The following is an 18,652-nucleotide window of genomic DNA, read 5'->3' on the forward strand; positions in this document are numbered from 1 at the left end:
TTGGGAAAGAAAACATTACAAAGTGCTGTGTACCATTAAGACAGGTGTTTTTATTTCTCTCATGGATGCACTAACTAGCTGATTCCTTGAGAATGAAGACTGAAGCCTTGGCTTTCCACCTGATCTTCATGTACTAGACAGGGTGGTATATGTTAACTCTTGGTTCCAGGGGTGTCCCTGGCCTAGGATATAGAGAGCGACTAGGATGATTTAGATTAGACTTCTTTTCCCGGCCTTAGCTGGGCATGGCCAAGGGTCAACCTGCATGCGCAATAGGAGCTCTTCCAACTCTTTTCTCAGCATAGAGCTGAAAGGAACAACATAACTTTGCGGGACAAAGCTCCCTACCTACAACTCAGCTATCCTTGAGATACTGGTGTATTTTGGTTAAGCTTTCTTAAGCTTTCCCAAGACTACATTGAAAAAAAAAAAGAATCCAACTCTACCTACTTTCTCTATTTTTGATCCCAGTGGGTTGGCATAGTTTTGGTTGTATATTTATAATAAAACTCGTACTTTATTATAAAGTTCCCTCACTATGATTCATTATGGTTTTATCTTATGCACAGTTTTTTTTGAGTTTTAAAAAATTTAAGTAAATATGCATGCTCATTGTATAAAAATAAGAAAATATATAGATGAGCAAAATTTTATTTTATTTTATTTTTACTTAAAATTTTTTTTAATATCCACTTATTTTTGAGAGAGAGAGAGAGAGAGAGAGAAAGAGAGAGAGCAGGAGAGGAGCAGAGAGAGAGAGGGAGACACAGAATCTGAAGCAGGCTCCAGGCTTCAAGCTGACTGTCAGCACAGAGCCCAACATGGGGCTCGAACCCATGAACTGTGAGATCATGACCTGAGCTGAAATCGGATGCTTAACCAACTGGGTCTGAGCCACCCAGACACCCCTAGATGAGCAAAATTCTAAAAATTGTCCCACCTTTATTAACTTGAGGGTATGTATTCTTCCAGATGTTTTCCTCTGTATGTGTGTGTGTTTGTATCATATTACATACTTTACAGATTTATAGCCTGTTTTCGTCATTTAATACTCCATGAATATCTTTTTAATATAAATATCTATACATTTATATCATAAATTTTTATTTTATTATTTTTATTTTTGAGACAGCATGCACAAATGGGGAAGAAGGGCACAGAGACTGAGAGAGAGAGAGAGAGAGAGAGAGAGAGTGAGAGAAACTTAAGCAGACTCCATGTTGCTCATTCTCATGAACCATGAGATCATGACATGAGCAAAAATCAAGAGTCAGATGTTCAACTGACTGAGTCTCCCAGGTGCCCCTGCATCATAAATTTTAGATATTGCAAAATATGAGTGAACTTTAAGCAATTCCTGCTGAGGGACATTTTGATTACTTCAAGTCTTTTAAAACTTTGAGCAATCAACATTCTTATACACAATCTCTGTTTGCAAGGCCCATTATTTTTTTTAGGAGAAAGTCCTGGAAGAACTTACCAGTTTTCTAATTTTTACAGTGTTGAGCCCTCAAAGTAGAAAAAGTACAAAAGCATGAAATGCATAGTACATTCACAAGTTATAATTCTGAGACCTGGTTGTCATTTCAGCAGTTCAACTGGTGTATTTTATGACTTCAAATTTCAGTAGGAGTCTAGGCCCTTCCGACTGGGAGTGTGGAGATTCCCATTTTTCCTGAAGTTGGAGAAGAAAGTGGCCATGGCACTCAGAGTCTATGTTGAGTGACCATGGATCCAAGAGCTGGAGCGGGCTCCCTCCAGACCTGGAGGCTCTGTGTTTGCAGTCTTGCTAGGCAGAGAGGAGAAGAGTGGATGTTTCTGGTGAGAAAGTTGAGGAGACAGCAACTATGAGATTTGGCTGAGAAAGTCATACATCATGATACAGATGAAAGTACTGTCCTGACAATAAGTAATTATGAATTTTACTGGCTTAAGACATGGAGAATCAATTGTGTGTATTTATGTGTAATATCCAAATGGCTTCAGAGGAGGTGGTTAGAGGATAAAAATTTTAAATATGGGACACACTGAAACATGAAATGTAACCACACTCATAGTAATTCTTCCCATTCTGCATTTCTAGTCTACTTACTTTTTCTAATCCCATTGTGAAAGCTGACCCTCTCCCATGTGATCTTGTATATAAGCCCTTGGGGACTCAGGTCCTTATTCACTCAGATAAGGCTGTTGCCTCAGCCTCCAGGCCCCAGCCTCCCACACTTAGTACTCCTCAAGAGCTGCCAACAGAGGTGACCTCTAATACTCTCTCTGGGGAAGGAAACTAATTCCTTCCAAACTCTGTCCCCTCAACCTGGGCCTACACACAGGGTCTCCTGACAGACACCAGGCTTCAGTTACTCATCTCCCTTTGACTTCTGCCTTCTTTCACTTACAGTTTCTGGTTTGCATCCATAAGCTACTGGACTCCCCTTCTCAACTTATGGAGAGAAGCGGACAGTGTGAGACTAAAACTCCTTAAGTGGAGAAGGGGAGACTGGTGAAGTTCTCTAACATCCATTCATCCATTCTCTTGGTCTGAGTTGGGAGGAGCCTGGACAAAGTCTCTGCTGTTAAGGGCACCCTGCTACAATCAGTGAATCTAAGACTTCATTTTTCCATTTTGACCACATGCTGCAAAGACTGACCCATAACCCTGGAACTCTGCCCTCAAATTCAAGCCTATAATTGTCCTTGTTTACCTATTTTTGGGAATGCAAGACTGCTTCCCTAATACTGACCACTTTGTACATTTACATTTCACATTTTTATTTGTAATCTTGTTCCAACCAGCCTTCTTTGGTTAAAAGATCCTCACTTAGATTATTTTGACCAGAGATTTATTGTAAAGAAGCTTATGGAATCTCATGGGAACCTAAGAACAGTACCATAATATGGCAGGACTTTATGGATCCTGGAGTAAGGGGGTGGCAGGGCATCCAAGGCAGTTTTGAAGGTCCCATTAAAGGAGTTTGTGGGCCTTCCTTCTGGGAGAATATAATGGTTATGGCGACAGACTTTGGAGTCAAATAGTCCTGGGTTCAATCTTAGCATTGTTATTTAGTAGGTCCATGATTTTGGCCAAATTCATATCTTTTGGAAAAGCCTCAGATTCTTCAGTATAATATGGGAGTAACTGTGGGACTCACTTCAGTAAGATTCTTGTGAGGCTTAACTGAGATAATATATGTAAATAACTAGCATGATACCTGACTTACACACATTAAGTCTTGAAAAAAAAAAAAACAAAAAACATTGGCAGTTGTCTTTATAATTAATATGACTCAGTAAACATGTATGTTTCATTTTTACTTCTAGTTTCTGCTCTGGTCATAAATTGACCCTGTTGTTCATAACATTGGGGAAATAGTTTAAAACAGAATCTTTTCCCAACCCAGAAATGCTCTCCACAAAGACAGTAGAGAAAGAAAACACTTTTTATTGCATAAGCATTAAAGCAGAATGTGATGTGTATCATAGGCAAACACTAAGAGATTGCAGATGGAAAGGAGTCTCACTGCTTTATATAGCCAACCAGATATATCCCATTACATACAAGTTTTCAGGTAATCAATAACTAATCCTCAATTAAGAGAACTTAACAGCACTATTTGTCACACATAGTTCATCCTAGGTTAACCTGGTAATTGAGGTGACCATTTGATTAGCTAACTGACTTTATTCAGAGGAAGAACAAACTTCACATATCTTTATGACAGGAGGTAGCTTTGCAACTTGGAGAAAGGTACCCACCCAGTAAAATTAGGCTCCTACCCTCCACAGAAACTGGAAAATAGGGGCGCTAACTCCCTTGATGTTTACGTTTCAAAAAGATGGCTTCCATGTCCTTGCAAAAGACATTCCTAGGTCATAAATTGACAAAATGCCCATTTAGCTTTCTTCTTTTCTTTTCTTTTTCTTTTTTTTTTTTTTTTTACATTTTTAATGTTTATTTATTTTTGAGAGAGAGAGAGTGAGAGAGACAGAGTATGAGTAGGGGAGGGACAGAAAGAGAGGGAGACACAGAATCTGAAGCAGGCTTCAGGCTCTGAACCATCAGCACAGAGCAAGATGCAGGGCTTGAACCCACAAACTGTGAGATTATGACCTGAGCTGAAGTCAGATGCTTAACCGACTGAGCCACCCAGACGCCCTGCCATCTAGCTTACAAAAGAATTTATTTATATTTCAAAGAGAGGAGAAAGTACTTACAAAGTACTTTACAAAGTAAATGCTCATAGGAAAAGGAAGAGAGAGAAATTTCTTCTCTTATTTTCAACAGGAAAGTTAAGTCTCTTATTTTTAATTTGTATTTGTCTTTACAATGACAGAATGACCTCTCTGGTGCCCTCTAAACCATGGTTGTCCTGATATGACTATGACACTAACTTGAAAATTCCTGGGTGAAAGAATCTGATTGCTTCTTCTAGTCATTTGTACTGGTTTTGGTCAGCTTCTGTGTTGGGTACCCTGAGGCAGAGCATACATCTCTAATATAATCAGCGATGGCAAGAGGAGGGAAGAATCACATGGAAGAAAAATACAGCCTTGAAAGTGGCTGTGACTAGAGCAACCCTTGAAAAGTGGTTATGGACCCTGCAGTCACTGCCATATATCTAGTACATTGTTCTCTTTAGCCTTCAAATGCCTGAGGGAGCACCTCTTGCTATCTCCAGTGTTTCATAGGGTACTGACCTCTTAGTAGGTGCTCAACAGATATTGTTTGGTTGACAAATGTATAAAATATGCTCTTAGAAGATTAGAATTTTGTTAGGCATTCCTTCTGTTGAAAGCAGCTCTGGAGTATGACTGTTATTCTTTACATGGAGTATGGTTGTTATTCTTTATTCTTTAGTGTGAATTGCTAAAAATTCATAAAATGGAGTTATGAATAGAAAACATTTAAAACAGAGAAAGCAACTCAAATGGTTCCATATGAATGATTGTCACATTCTCTTTATAAAAACAATCTTTAATTATTTTAAAGTTTATTTCTTTATTATGTCACTTGGGGAAGGGAAAAATACTTTAGTGGACAAAATAAAAATTTAGAATATGGAACAACTACATTTTAATGAAATCCCTTCTTTCTAGGAAAACTAGATTGAACCATTTATCTTAGATATAGAGATTTTGTTTTGTCAAGTACAGAAACAGTACAAATATTTCTTAAAGCAAACAAGGAAAAGAAAAGGTCTTATGACTTTTCTTGGAGAACACCAAATTGACAGGTTCTCCCCACTCCCTCCAACCTTCTATCTAATCTGTCTTTGAAGTTATCCAAAGTAGAAAAGAATATAGTGGAAACCTGCAATGTTTAGTTAATAACTGAGGCTGTGAGCTCAAAGATGTACTCTTACATGGTTCCAAATGAATTGTTGCCTCTGGAACCACCAACTCACAAGAGATGCTTGAGACCTGAAGGGGTTCACGTGAGAGAAGAGAAGGGAGTTCAATAAGTGGAAATTGATTCTCACCACTGTAGAAGCAAGAAGCACATGTCCGGTCAATGATGGGTAGCAACACCACCCTTTTGTGAAGAGAAGCACAATAAAGGTTATTTCTATGGGGAAATTTGTCTTTCTTGAGTTCCAGCTGTCTGGAATCTATATACAGGGTATCTTTCAGGGGAGAGAGTCCACCAGAACTTTAGAAAAATTCTATGTAATGAAGAAACACTCTGGTGAAGAAAATAAATTATTTTAAGTTGATTGTGCCATTGTGTGATCACATGAGTTCTGTGGTCATGCCTTTCTACTGGAATGTGGGAGAGAACACATACCACTGATTTTTATGACAAATCTATAGAATATTATGTTGTTATGTTTTATTCTATACAGGCTTATTCAACAAATGGAGAGTTATTCCTTGTCTTTGAATAGCACTTCAGTGGTGAAACCTAATGTAGCAGTACAGACTGTTTTATTCTCTACAAAAAGCACTGTGCTCTTCTCTGTGAAGAAAGGTGAGGTGTTTATCTCATGTACTTATGATAGCAGAGAGCATTCTGCTATCAACCATGAACAATGCCCTATTTGTGAAAATGTTGACTTAAAATTCTACTTTTCTCCCTCTCACAGGAGATAGTGATTCCCTCATTTCTGGTTCCATAACTGTGGACACAAATGTGAGCAACACTAATCCAGATGCAGAGACTGAACTTCAAATTTTGCTCAATACCTCAAAAAGTAGGTCTCAAACTTTGTTTCAGTAAAAAATACCCTCAAATTTATGGAATTAGTAACTTAAAATCCACTGAGTGAAAAATAATGTTTACTTAGTTTCATACTGAGTTGCATTTGAGTTCATTTGAGCTCTGACAAATTATGGTAATCTCTACTATTCTGGATGATAGAGATGATTTCTTTCTCTCTTTTTTTTTTCTTCAAAAGCCTTGGAGCAAAGTTGAAATACTCTGATCATGGACACAGATCTTTTTTTCTAACAAAAATCTAGCTAATGCAGGTCTGTTTTACACTTAAAAATACATTTAAAAATATTCGGTCACAAATTCTGCCCATATTTACTAGTGGCATGGCATTTACAGGCACGGATTCATCCTATGGGCCTGCCTCAGGATATTTTATGTAACTGACACAGTCACCATCTTGTGGCAACAGACTTTAGCTATCTCCACTACTATGGTACTTACCCTATCATCTTGCATACGGCCCTTCAGGAATTTTTATGTCTAATGTGAAATGTTGGTACTTTTCAAAGTCTAAAAAAAAGTGATTATTTTGACAATAACAATAAGCAAAATAGGCACACACATTGCTTTATTCTCTCCCCAAATAAAAAAAAATCTGATCCTAAAAAGTATACATTTTAGAATTAATAATGGCACTACTAAAGAAGAAGCGGGTATTATTCGTGTGTCTGGCATGCTGTGGAATTTTGCTTCCATTTGCTTTGGATACATGCTTTGTGAAGGAGAGACTAAATCTAAGTCTTTTTTGTTCTTTCTGTGTTTTTCTTTTAATTAAAGAATATTTCATGCATATAGAAAAGTACAGAAAATAATGTAAGCACACCTATGTACCCACCAACAAGGCAAACTGATGTCAAATTTTGCTATGTTTGCTTCAGACCCCCTAAAAAAAAAGAAGATATTACAGCTGCACCTGAAGTTCTGTGCCCTATCTTTTCCCATCTCTCCTCCCCAGAAATAACATCTATTTGAAGTTGGTACGCTTCATTTTTATGTTTGTCTTTAAACTTGTGCTACATATTTATATATCCATACATAAAATAGTCTATTTTGCAGGTGTTTAAAATATTTACATAAGTGGTATCATGTTGTATGGAACTTGCTTTTTTAAATTTCAATTTAATTAATTTTTTTTTTGGAACTTGCTTTTTTTGAAAACTAAACATCTCTTTTTGGAGATTTATTCACATGTTATCTTAACTTTTGCCTATCTGATAAATATGTTACGAGTATTTTTATATTCCTTTTGCAGCTTTGAAGTTCAATGATACGTTAGATTTTTTTCCTTCCTTTACTTGAACATCTTTTCATGTGTTATTAGACATTCTGATTTTCTACTCTGTGACTTGCCTATTCAAACACTATGATCATTTCTCTACTGGCTTTTTGTTTGTCTTTTTCTTATTGGTCATTAGAAGTTCTTTGTGTACTCTGAACACAAAGTTATATATTTGTTATATATAAGTCACAAATATCTTTCCTCCAGTCTGTAGCAATGACATGGATGGAACTAGAGTGTATTATGCTAAGCAAAATAAGTCAAAGAAAGACAAATGCCATATAATGTCACTCATATATGGAATTTAAGAAACAAAACATAGAGGAAGGGAATAAAAAAAGAGAGAGAGGGAGGCAAACCATAAGAGACTCTTAACTATAGAGAACAATCTGAGAGTCGATGGAGGTGAGGTGGGTGTAGGGATGGGCTAAATGGGTATTAAGGAGGGCATTTGTTATGATAAGCACTGGCTGTTATACGTAACTGATGAATTACTAAATTCTACTCCTGAAACCAATATTACATTATATGTTAACTAACTAGATTTTAAATAAAAACTTGAAAGAAAAAACTGTCAAGAAGGTATATCCAGAAATACAGATATTTAAAAAAATTATAGGTAAATAGAATTTCTTCTAGTGAATCTGAAGATCTAGTTGAAAGTGATTGTTTTCTAATAAATGAGCAAAATACTGTAGGAATGAGGAGAGGGGTAAGCAAGAATTTTCATTTTTTAATTTATATATTTCTATAGATTTGACCTTTAAATCAACCATGTCATTCTTTTATAAAAAACAATAATAATGAAAAGAAGCCTTACTGAATTTTTAGGGTTAACTTTGTTATCTAGTGTTAAGAAGGAACAATTTGGTAAGGTCAATGTGCCGTGTAAAAACTCTGTAAACCAACGTCTTTATTTCTGGGTAGAGGATAGAACAACACGGCTGGCTGTGGAGGACATTTTAGGAGTCGTCAGGACATTGTCTGCCTATCTATGCAATCACACTGAATATGCTGGCTCACTGCCAGGGTTTTAGTTTTCCCGATATCACTAGTAAAAGCAGAGTTTAGAAAATTATTTCAGTCTAAAATGTGTAATTATTTTTGTTGCTTCTGTTTTAAATATGACAACAGTTGTACAAAGTGTTAAGAGGCATTCCTCAGGTTGTTCTGTTTGACCACTGCCATGGCCAGCCTCCATACAAAAACCCTCTGCTGTGGCCATGCTTTTCTAGGGCCTCTGAGGAATAGCTGACCGCTTTTTCCAGCCCCCTGAAGAAATATGTCACGATAGCCTTTCAGCCTCGGGAAAGACCTGTGATCATCATGAAGTAGTCAATAGTTCAAGAGATGATGGAAAGTATCTGGCTCCACTGAAACAGTCCCTAATATGTGCAACGTGAGCTCCTGGCTCTGTGGCTGAATAGACTGGTTTCTGCTCAGTCCCTTTTAACAGGACACAGAACTCACAGACCACTTTTCTAGGCACAGCTGCCTCCATATTCGCTCACTGTTTCTGGTCTGATGTCTTAACAGTGGGTAAAGAGACATGGCTTTAGGCTACCTGAATGTCATGTTCACTCTTGCTGCATAGAAAGCAAGATGTTATTTTTATACATGAGATCCTCACAATACCTCCTTGAGGTGGATTAGGTAGAAACTTTTGTCCCTATTTAGAAGGTAAGGAATCTGAAACTCAGGAAAAAAAATTAACGTGAGTGGAATGGCAAGCCACAGGTTATATATGTTAATTACATATTGCAATTGAAGAAAGATTCAGCCAGCAAACCATTTTTACTGTACTTTACTCAAAGATAAGCAGCCATGCAGTTGAACAATGACATGGGACTTTGTTTTTTGTTTGCCCTTAGGTTCATTTGTTGATTTTAGTTTTTATTTATTTTTTTTCTTCACAGGTAACACAAAATGTGGCTTTATAGTGTATCAAAACAGCAAGTTTTTCCGATCAAAAATTTTTAAACCTAAATCAAATTTTAGTCAAAAAATTATCTCAGGCAAAACTGATGAAACAAAAAAAGATCAGAGAACTTCTGTTGAAATTGTCTTTAACCCAAGGGTGAGTTTTCCCACTAACAACAAAAAAAATTCTGTCCACTTTTGATTACAAAAGCAGGGTTGGTTGGGCAAAAGAAATCTACAGAAAAACCCTTTATTTTTTTAAGTTTTTGTTTAAATTCCTGTTAGTTAACATACAGTGTAACATTAGTTTCATGTGTATAATAGTTATTTCACAGGAAAATTCTGTGAAAGATTCTTTGAAAATATTCATCTATACCTTCTCCCACCTATGTTTTTGTCAGACTAGCTAAATGCAAAACGAACTAATTTGAATTTCATATCCTTTTCCCTCCTCCCTAATCTATAATGAAGATGTTACACTTAGTACATACCTAATTGATTTCTAATATGCTTATCTTCTTCTACTTGATTTTTTTCTACCTGGTTAAGTATTTAAAAAGAAATTAGTTGTAATGTTTTCAATTTACAGTATGATCCAAAAACGTTCCAAATTCATTCCTATGCCTGTGTCTATTGGAATTTTATAAAAAAGGATTGGGACACAAATGGCTGTCACAAACGGAGGGGCACTGATGAATTCTTGTACTGCCACTGCAACCATACTACGAATTTTGCTGTATTAATGGTAAGGATGTACATAGTAATCTCTTTCAGGCCAAGAATTTTCCTTATACACAGCTCTGGTATATACTAAATTGGAGATACCTTTGGGGCTTATTTTGCATAGAAATTCAATCTAGATTACACGGAAAAACAGGGAATGGAGTGATGATTTAAAAAGGAAGTTCTGGTAAAAGCAAGTAAATAGAGCTTTTTACAGTATGGTCTCAGGGTGGGTGAGTTCAGCACTGTGCATTTATTAGTGAGAAGGGAGCCCATATGCAAAAGAGGAGCTGACAGACTCCATTCAACTAACTCACATGTGAAACTTGAAGTTGTTATAGCCAGAGGTAAGGCTGTATAGTCTGTGTCGAGGGTGGGTTTAATGCATACTTGACTATGGGTGGGCAGTTTAAATAAGTTACTCAAAGCTTTTTCCACTGGAATAATCTACGTTGCTAAGTTTATGCTAGAAGATAAAAGAGGAAAAACTCTTGAATTTATCCAATTTGTTCCATAGTTCCTTTATGTATTCCTTAAAGCTTAAAAGCAATTTTTTAAAAATATGAATATAGTTGACACACAATGTTACATTAGTTTCAGGTGTACAGCATAGTGATTCGACACGTTACTACATTAGGCTGTGCTCACAAGTGGAGCTATCATCTGTCACCTTTCAATGCTACCACAGTACCACTGACTATATTCCTTATGCTTTGCCTTTTATTCCTGTAATTATTTATTCCATAACTGAAAGCCTGTATTTCTCACTCCCTTCACTCATTTTGTTCATCCTCCATTCTCTGCCCTCTGGCAACATCAGTTTATTCTCTGTATTTACAGGTCTGATTATGCTTTTTGTTTGTTTATTCAAGTGTTTTTGTTTTTAGATTTCACATGAGTGAAATGATATGGTATTTTTCTTTCTCAGTCTGACTTATGTCCCTTAGCATAATACCCTCGAAGTCCACCCATGTTGTTGCAAATGGCACAATCTCGTCCTTTTTTATGACTTCGTAATATTTCATCATACAAACATACCACATCTTCCTTATCCATCCATCTATTAATGTATTCCTTATATCTTTTAGCTCCAAAGCTACCCTGTGTGATAACTGATAACACTTAGCTCTGATGTTCAGCTAAAAATGCACTTTTGAAAGTTCTTGGGTTGACTCTTTTAAGAGAGAAACTTTTGTTTGTTTTATTTTCAGAAATGTATTATTCTGGTAAAACCAAAAATGTTAGTTTTTACACTTGATGGAATGCTTTTATATGTAATGTAATGGGGAATGATGTAGTGTCTTACACTTATTGATACTATGAATCTTCCTGAGACAAGCAGATGTTTCCATTCTCCACTAAAAGTGATGTAGCTATATTTGGGAAGCCAATAGAGATCAGAACATACTGGCACAACATAGGATATCAAATGTTGGAAACTTTCTTTATAAAAAAAATTATTGCATACATTTTTATTTATTTTTTTAAATTTTATTTAAATCCAAGTTAGTTAACATATAGTATAATAATGGTTTCGGAAGTAGAATTTAGTGATTCATCCCTTACATATAACACCCAGTGCTCATCCCAACAAGTGTCTTTCTTAATATCCATCACGCATTTAGCCCATTCCCTCACCCACCTCCCCTCCAGCAGCTCTCAGCTTGTTCTCTGTATTTAAAAGTCTCTCATGGTTTGCCCCGCTCTCTGTTTTTATCTTATTTTTCCTTCCCTTCCCCTTTGTTCATCTGTTTTGTTTCTTAAATTCCAATTATGAATAAAATTTTATGATATTTGTCTTTTTCTGACTGACTTATTTTACTTAGCATAATACATTCTAGTTCCATCCATGTTATTGCAAAAGGCAAGATTTCATTCTTTTTGATCACAGAGTAATATTCATATGTGTGTGTGTGTGTGTGTGTGTGTGCATATATATATATATATATATATATGCCATTTCTTCTTTATCCATTCGTCAGTCAATGGATATTTGGGTTCTTGCCATAATTTGGCTATTGTTGATAGTGCTGCTATAAATATTGGGGTGCATGTGACCCTTCAAATCAGCATTTTGGTATCATTTGGATAAATACCTAATAGTGCAATTGCTGGGTCATCGGATAGTTCTATTTTTAATTATTTGAGGAACCTCCACACTGTTCTTTAGAGGTGGCTGCACCAGTTTGCATTCCCAGCAGCAGTGCAAAAGGGTTCCCCTTTCTCTACATCCTTGCCAACATCTGTGATATCCTGAGTTGTTAATTTCAGCCATTCTGACAGGTGTGAGGTGGTATCTCATTGTGATTTTCATTTGTATTTCCCTGATGATGGGTGAAGTTGAGCATTTTTTCATGTGTCTGTTAGCCATCTAGATGTACTCTTTAGAAAAGTGTCTGTTCATGTTTTTTGCCTGTTTCTTCACTGGATTATTTGATTTTTGGATGTTGAGTTTGGTAACTTCTTTATAGATTTTGGATACTAACCCTTTATCTGATATGTCATTTGCAAATATCTTCTCCCATTCCATCAGTTGCCTTTTAGTTTTGATTGTTTCCTTCACTGTGCAGAAGCTTTTTATCTTGAAGAAGTTCCAATAGTTCATTTTTGCTTTTGTTTTCCTTGCCTCTAGGCAAGTAAGAAGTTGCTATGGATGAGGTTAGAGGTTGTTGCCTGTTTTCTCCTCAAGGATTTTAATGGTTTCCTGTCTCACAATTGGGTCTTTCATCCATTTTGAGTTTTTTGTGTGTGTATAGTGTAAGAAAGTAATCCAGGTTTATTTTTCTGCATGTTTCTGTCCAATTTTCCCAACATGATTTGCTGAAAAGACTGTCTTTTCTATTGGACATTCTTTCTTGCTTTGTCAGAGATTAGTTGACCATATGTTTGTGGGTCCATTTCTGGTCTGTATTCTGTCCATTGATCTATGTGTCTGTTTTGTGCCAGTACAATACTGTCTTGATGATTATAGCTTTGTAACAAAGCTTGAGGCCCAGAATTGTGATGTCTCCAGCTTTGGTTTTATTTTTCAAGATTACTTTGGGGTCTTTTCTGATTCCATAAGAATTTTTGAATTTTGTGCTCTAGCTCTGAAGAATGCTGTTTATTTTGATAGGGATTGTGTTGAATGTGTAGATTCAACAATTGTTGAATTGTATTTGTACAATTGTAATTGTGTATTTTAACAATATTTGTTCTTCTAATACATGAGCATGGAATGTTTTTCCATTTCTTTATGTCTTCTTCAATTTCTTTCATAACTTTTGTAGAATTTTTAGTGTACAGATATTTCTTTGGTTAGGTTTATTCCTAGGTATTTTACAGTTTTTGGTGTAACTGTAAATGGAATATATTCCTTGATTTCTCTTTTTGCTTCTTCAATATTGGTGTATAGAAGTGCAACCAATTTCTGTACATTGATTTTCTATCCTGCAACTTTGCTGAATTCATGGATCAGTTCTAGAAGTTTTTTGGTAGTGTCTTTCAGGTTTTCCATGTAAAGTAGCATGTCATCTGTGAAGAGTGAAAGTTTGACTTCTTCCTTACTGATTTTGATGCATTTTATTTCTTTTTGTTGTCTGATTGCTTAAGCTAGGACTTCCAACACTGTGTTGAACAACAATGGTGAAAGTGGACATCCCTGTCATGTTCCCGACATTAGGGGGAAAGCTCTCAGTTTTTCCCCATCGAGGATGATATTAGCTGTGGGTCTTTTGTATATAGCCTTTATGATCTTGAGGTATGTTCCTTCTATCCCTACTTTCTTGAGGGTTGTTATTAAGAAAGGGTGCTGTATTTTATCAAATGCTTTTTCTACATCTATTGAGAGGATCATGTGGTTCTTATCCTTTCTTTTATTGATGTGATGTATCTCACTGATTGACTTGCAGATATTGAACCACTCCTGCAGCCCAGGAATAAATCTCACTTGATTGTGATGAATAATTCCTTTAATGTATTGTTGGATTTGGTTTGCTATTATCTGGCTGAGAATTTTTGCATCCATGTTCATCAGGGAGATTGTCTGTAATTCTCCTTTTTAGTGGGGTCTTTGTCTGGTTTTGAAATCAAGGTAATGCTGGCTTTGTAGAATGAGTTTGGAATTTTTCCTTCCATTTCTATTTTTTGTAACAGCCTCAAAAGAACAGATATTAATGATTCTTCAAATGTTTAGTAGAATTCCCCTGGGAAGCCATTTGGCCCTGGACTCTTGTTTTTTTGGGAAATTTTTTATTACTGATTCAATTTCTTTATGGTTATGGGTCTGTGTAAATTTTCTATTTCTCCCTGTTTTAGTTTGGTAGTTTATATGCTTTTAAGAATTTGTGCATTTCCTTCAGATTGCCCAATTTGTTGGCATATAATTGCTTATAATATTCTCTTATAATTGTTTGTATTTCTGTGGTTTTAATTGTGATCTCTCCCCTTTCATTCATGATTTTATTTATTTGGGTCCTTTCTTTTTTCTTCTTGATAAGTCTGGTTAGGGGTTTATCAATTTTGTTAATTCTTTCAAAGAACCAAATCCTGGTTTTGTTGATCTGTTCTACTCTTGATATATATATATATATATATATATATATATATATATATATACACACATACTTGATATATATATATATATATATACACACACACACACACACACACACACACATATATATATATACACATATATATGTATATATATAGATAGATAGATAGATAGATAGGCTATTGGTATATATATATATATATATATATATATATATATATATATATATATATTGATTTCTGCTGTAATCTTTATTATTGCCTTTCTGCTGTTTGGGGCTTTATTTACTGTTCTTTTTCCAGTTCCTTTAGGTGTAAGGTTAGGTTGTGTATCTGAGATATTTTTTCCTTCTTTAGGAAGGCCTGGATTGCTATATACTTCCCTTTCATGATTGCCTTTGCTTCTCCCAGGGGTTTTGTTTTTATTTTCATTGGCTTCCATGTACTTTTGCATTTCCTTTTTAATTTCTTGGCTAGATTATTCTTTCTTTAGTAGGGTGTTCTTTAATTTCCACATATTCGTGGTCTTTCCAAATTTTTTCCTGTGGTTGATTTCAAGTTTCATAGCATTGTTGTCTGAAAATATGCATGGCGTGGTATCTATCTTTTTGTACTTGTTCAGGGCTGATTTGTGACCCAGTATGTGATCTATTCTGGAAAATGTTCCATGTGGACTCAAGAAGGATGTGTATTATGCTGCTTTAGGATGAAATGTTCTGAATATATCTGTTAAGTCCATCCAGTCCAGTATGTAATTGAGAGCCATTGTTTCCTTTGCTGATTTTCTGCTTAGATGACCTATCCATTTATATAAGTGGGGTGTTGAAGTCCCCTACTATTATGGTATTATTATCTATGTGTTTCTTTATGTTTGTGATTAATTGATATATTTATTTGGATGTTTCAATTTGGGGGCATAAATATTTATAATTGTTAGCTCTTCTTGGTGGACAGTCCCCCTAATTATGATATAATGCCCTTCATCTTCATTTCTTGTTATAATCTTTGTTTTAAAATCTAGTTTGTCTGATATGGGGCACCTGGGTGGCTCAGTTGGTTGAGTGTCTGACTTTGGCTCAGGTCATGATGTCACAGCTCCTGAGTTTGAGCCCTGAGTCAGGCTCTGTGCTGACAGCTCAGAGCCTGGAGCCTGCTTCAGATTCTGTGTCTTCCTCTCTCTCTACCCCTCCCCTGCTCACACTCTGTCTCTCTCTCAAAAATAAATAAACATTAAAAAAATTAAAAAAAAATCTAGTTTGTCTGATATAAGTATGGGTACTCCAGCTTTCTTTTAATGTCCATTAGCATGACAGATGGCTTCCATCCTCTTACTTTCAATCTGCAGGTATCTTCAGTCTAAAATGAGTCTCTTGTAGGAAGCATATGGATGGGTTTTGTTTTCTTATCCATTTTGATATCCTATGTATTTTGATTGGAGCATGTAGTCCACTTACATTTAGTGTCGTTATTGAAAGATATGAATTTAGTGTCATTGTGCTGCCTGTAGAGTTGGTGTTTCTGGGGACGTTCTTTGGTCCTTCCTCGTCTTTGTTGCTTTTGGTCTTTTTTGGGTTTTTTTTTCTTTGTTTTTCTCCACTCAAGGAGTCCCCCTTAAAGTTTCTTGCAGGGTTCATTTAGTGGTCATGAACTCCTTTAGTTTTTGTTTGTCTGGGAAACTCTTTATCTCCTCCTCTTTTGACTGACAGCCTTGTTGGATAAAGAATTTTTAGCTGCATATTTTTCTGATTACGCACATTGAATATATCCTGCCACTTCTTTCTGGTCTTCCAAGTTTCTGTGGACAGGTCTGCTGTGAACCTGATCTGCCTTCCCTAGTAGGTTAAGGGCTTTTTTTTTTTCACTTTCATAATTCTTTCCTTGTCTGTGTATTTTGTGAATTTGACTATGATATGCCTTGGTGGTGGTCAGTTTTTGTTGAATCTAATGGGAGTTCTCTGTGCTTCTTGGATTTTGATGTCTGTATGTTTCCCCAGATTAGGAAGGTTTTCAGCTATAATTTCCTCACATAAACCTTCTGCTCCTTTTTCTCTCTCTTCTTTTTCTGGGACTGCAATGATTTGAAAATTATTCCTCTTTAATAAGTCACTGAATTCTCCAAGTCTTGTATCATGACTTTTTGCCTTTGTTTCCCTCTTTTTTTCTGCTTCATTATTTTCAATAATTTTATCTTCTATATCACCGATTTGCTGCTCTGCTTTGTCCATCCTTACATTATGGCATGAATTTGAGATTGTATTTTTAATTTTGGCCTGACTAGATTTTGGTTCTTTTGTCTCTGTAGAAAGGGATTCTCTGGTATCTTCTATCCTTTTCAACCCTAGGTAGCATTCTTATAATTGTGGTTTTAAATTCTAGTTCAGACATATTAATTATATCTGTGTTGATCAAATCCCTGGCTGTCATTTCTTCCTGTTCTTTCTTTTGAGTTGAATTCCTCCATCTTGTCATTTTGGAGGAAGAAAAAGATTAATAAAATAAAAAATAAAAATTAAAAACAAAATAAAACAAAATCAAATAAAGGAAGCTAGATCTTATGCATGTTTTGGTTTGCTTGTTGAGAGAAAGTTGATAAAATAGAGAAAAAAGAGAAAGGAAAAAAGTTAAATTTTTAAAAAAAAATTTTAAATAATAAAATGGAATAAAATAAAATAAAGAAAATAAAATAGAATAAAAAAATAAAAAAGAATTTGCTCTTTCTGTGTCTAGGAAACAAAAAGAAAAGAAAGAAAAAAGAAAAGAACCTAAGCAAAAACAGTATAGAAAATGAGCAAATAAAAGAACCGGCAAACAGAATAAAACCTGAATGAAGTTACATCCAGTATGCCCTAGAACAGAATCTTTGCAGCATATTATAGTCGTAGACTAATAAGCAGGTGGAAGGGATTTGTGCTGGTCTTCTGGGGGATGTGCCTGGAGGGTTCAGTTGAGCAGGCTTGGTGTAATGGCTCTGTTCTCCACCTGGTGGCACTGCTTAGCTTACTAGGGTCGATTTGTGTGTGTGCATGCACACACATGCACACATGTGCTTTAGAAGTGAAAATGACTTTACCCACCTTTGACACAGGAACCTGTAGCCTCATGACTTGCTATCAAGCACCCTCCTTTGTCATAGGCTTCCATCCACTCCCCACCTGTACCTTGTACCTGTCCAAGCTGTCCACTTGCCAGGTGGCACCTCCCTCCAGAGTTTTATCTCGGATAGGGCTGTGTTTCAAAACCCCACACTTCAGACACCCCTTTGACTTGGACCTGTGCCAACTCTCTGCAAGAGGGTCTCACCATACAATGGCCAGGAGCTGGCTTGCCCCAGAAAATATTCCTGTGATCACACAGTGGCAGAGGCCACTGTGGGCAAATCACATCACATAGCCTGCACTAGGTTTCCCTGCACTCTGGGGTCTTTGTTCTAATATCAATAAACGTGACCACTCTCCAAGGTCCACTGAGACTTTTGCCTGTGGGGAGCCCATATGGTCTCTACCAAATGCACTCGAATCTGGGGAACCACTTCTCCCTATGTGGTACACGGATCCCTCAGACCACACTACTTCCTCCTGGAAAATTCTGGGGATTTTTCCCTACTTCCTCACCAGAACACTGAGCTCTGAAACTTCAGACTTTGGACTTCACTGTTTATAGAATCCTGGCAGTATTGAAACCCTCTCCTTTTCTCCCCATCAGAGAACAGGTGTTGATTGTTTTCAGTCTCTGCGAGTATTTTCACTCTTTCTCTCTTTCTCTCCAGGTACTTTTAGGGGGAGTGCTTTTCTTGTGTGATTTCAATGTGCTGCATTCCCCCCCTTTGTCTTTCTTTCCTCTCTTTGTGAAAACAGCTCCATACCCTCTATGGCTCCGTGGCTTTTCTCTCCCCCAGTTCACCTCTCCACACCCCATACCTGCCAAGTTCTCTGTTTCCAATTATGCAGATTGTTGCATTAATCCTCAGATCAGTTTCCTAGGTGTTCAAA

At 36.3% G+C, this 18,652-nt stretch overlaps 1 protein-coding gene across 1 annotated transcript in view; it reads left to right on the top strand.

Moving 5' to 3' along the window:
- ADGRG7 (adhesion G protein-coupled receptor G7) overlaps positions 1-18,652 on the top strand; it is a 77,877-nt gene that overhangs the window by 27,220 nt on the left and 32,005 nt on the right. The window contains exons 7-10 of the mRNA XM_019448176.2: positions 5,838-5,962; positions 6,078-6,185; positions 9,404-9,564; positions 9,997-10,152. Of these exons, the coding sequence (XP_019303721.2) occupies positions 5,838-5,962; positions 6,078-6,185; positions 9,404-9,564; positions 9,997-10,152 (550 nt within the window). The remainder of the gene's footprint in view (positions 1-5,837; positions 5,963-6,077; positions 6,186-9,403; positions 9,565-9,996; positions 10,153-18,652) is intronic.

This window comes from Panthera pardus, unplaced genomic scaffold (genome assembly GCF_024362965.1).
Source record: "Panthera pardus isolate Hobbes unplaced genomic scaffold, ASM2436296v1 HiC_scaffold_16, whole genome shotgun sequence".
In the NCBI taxonomy this organism is placed as follows: domain Eukaryota; kingdom Metazoa; phylum Chordata; class Mammalia; order Carnivora; family Felidae; genus Panthera; species Panthera pardus.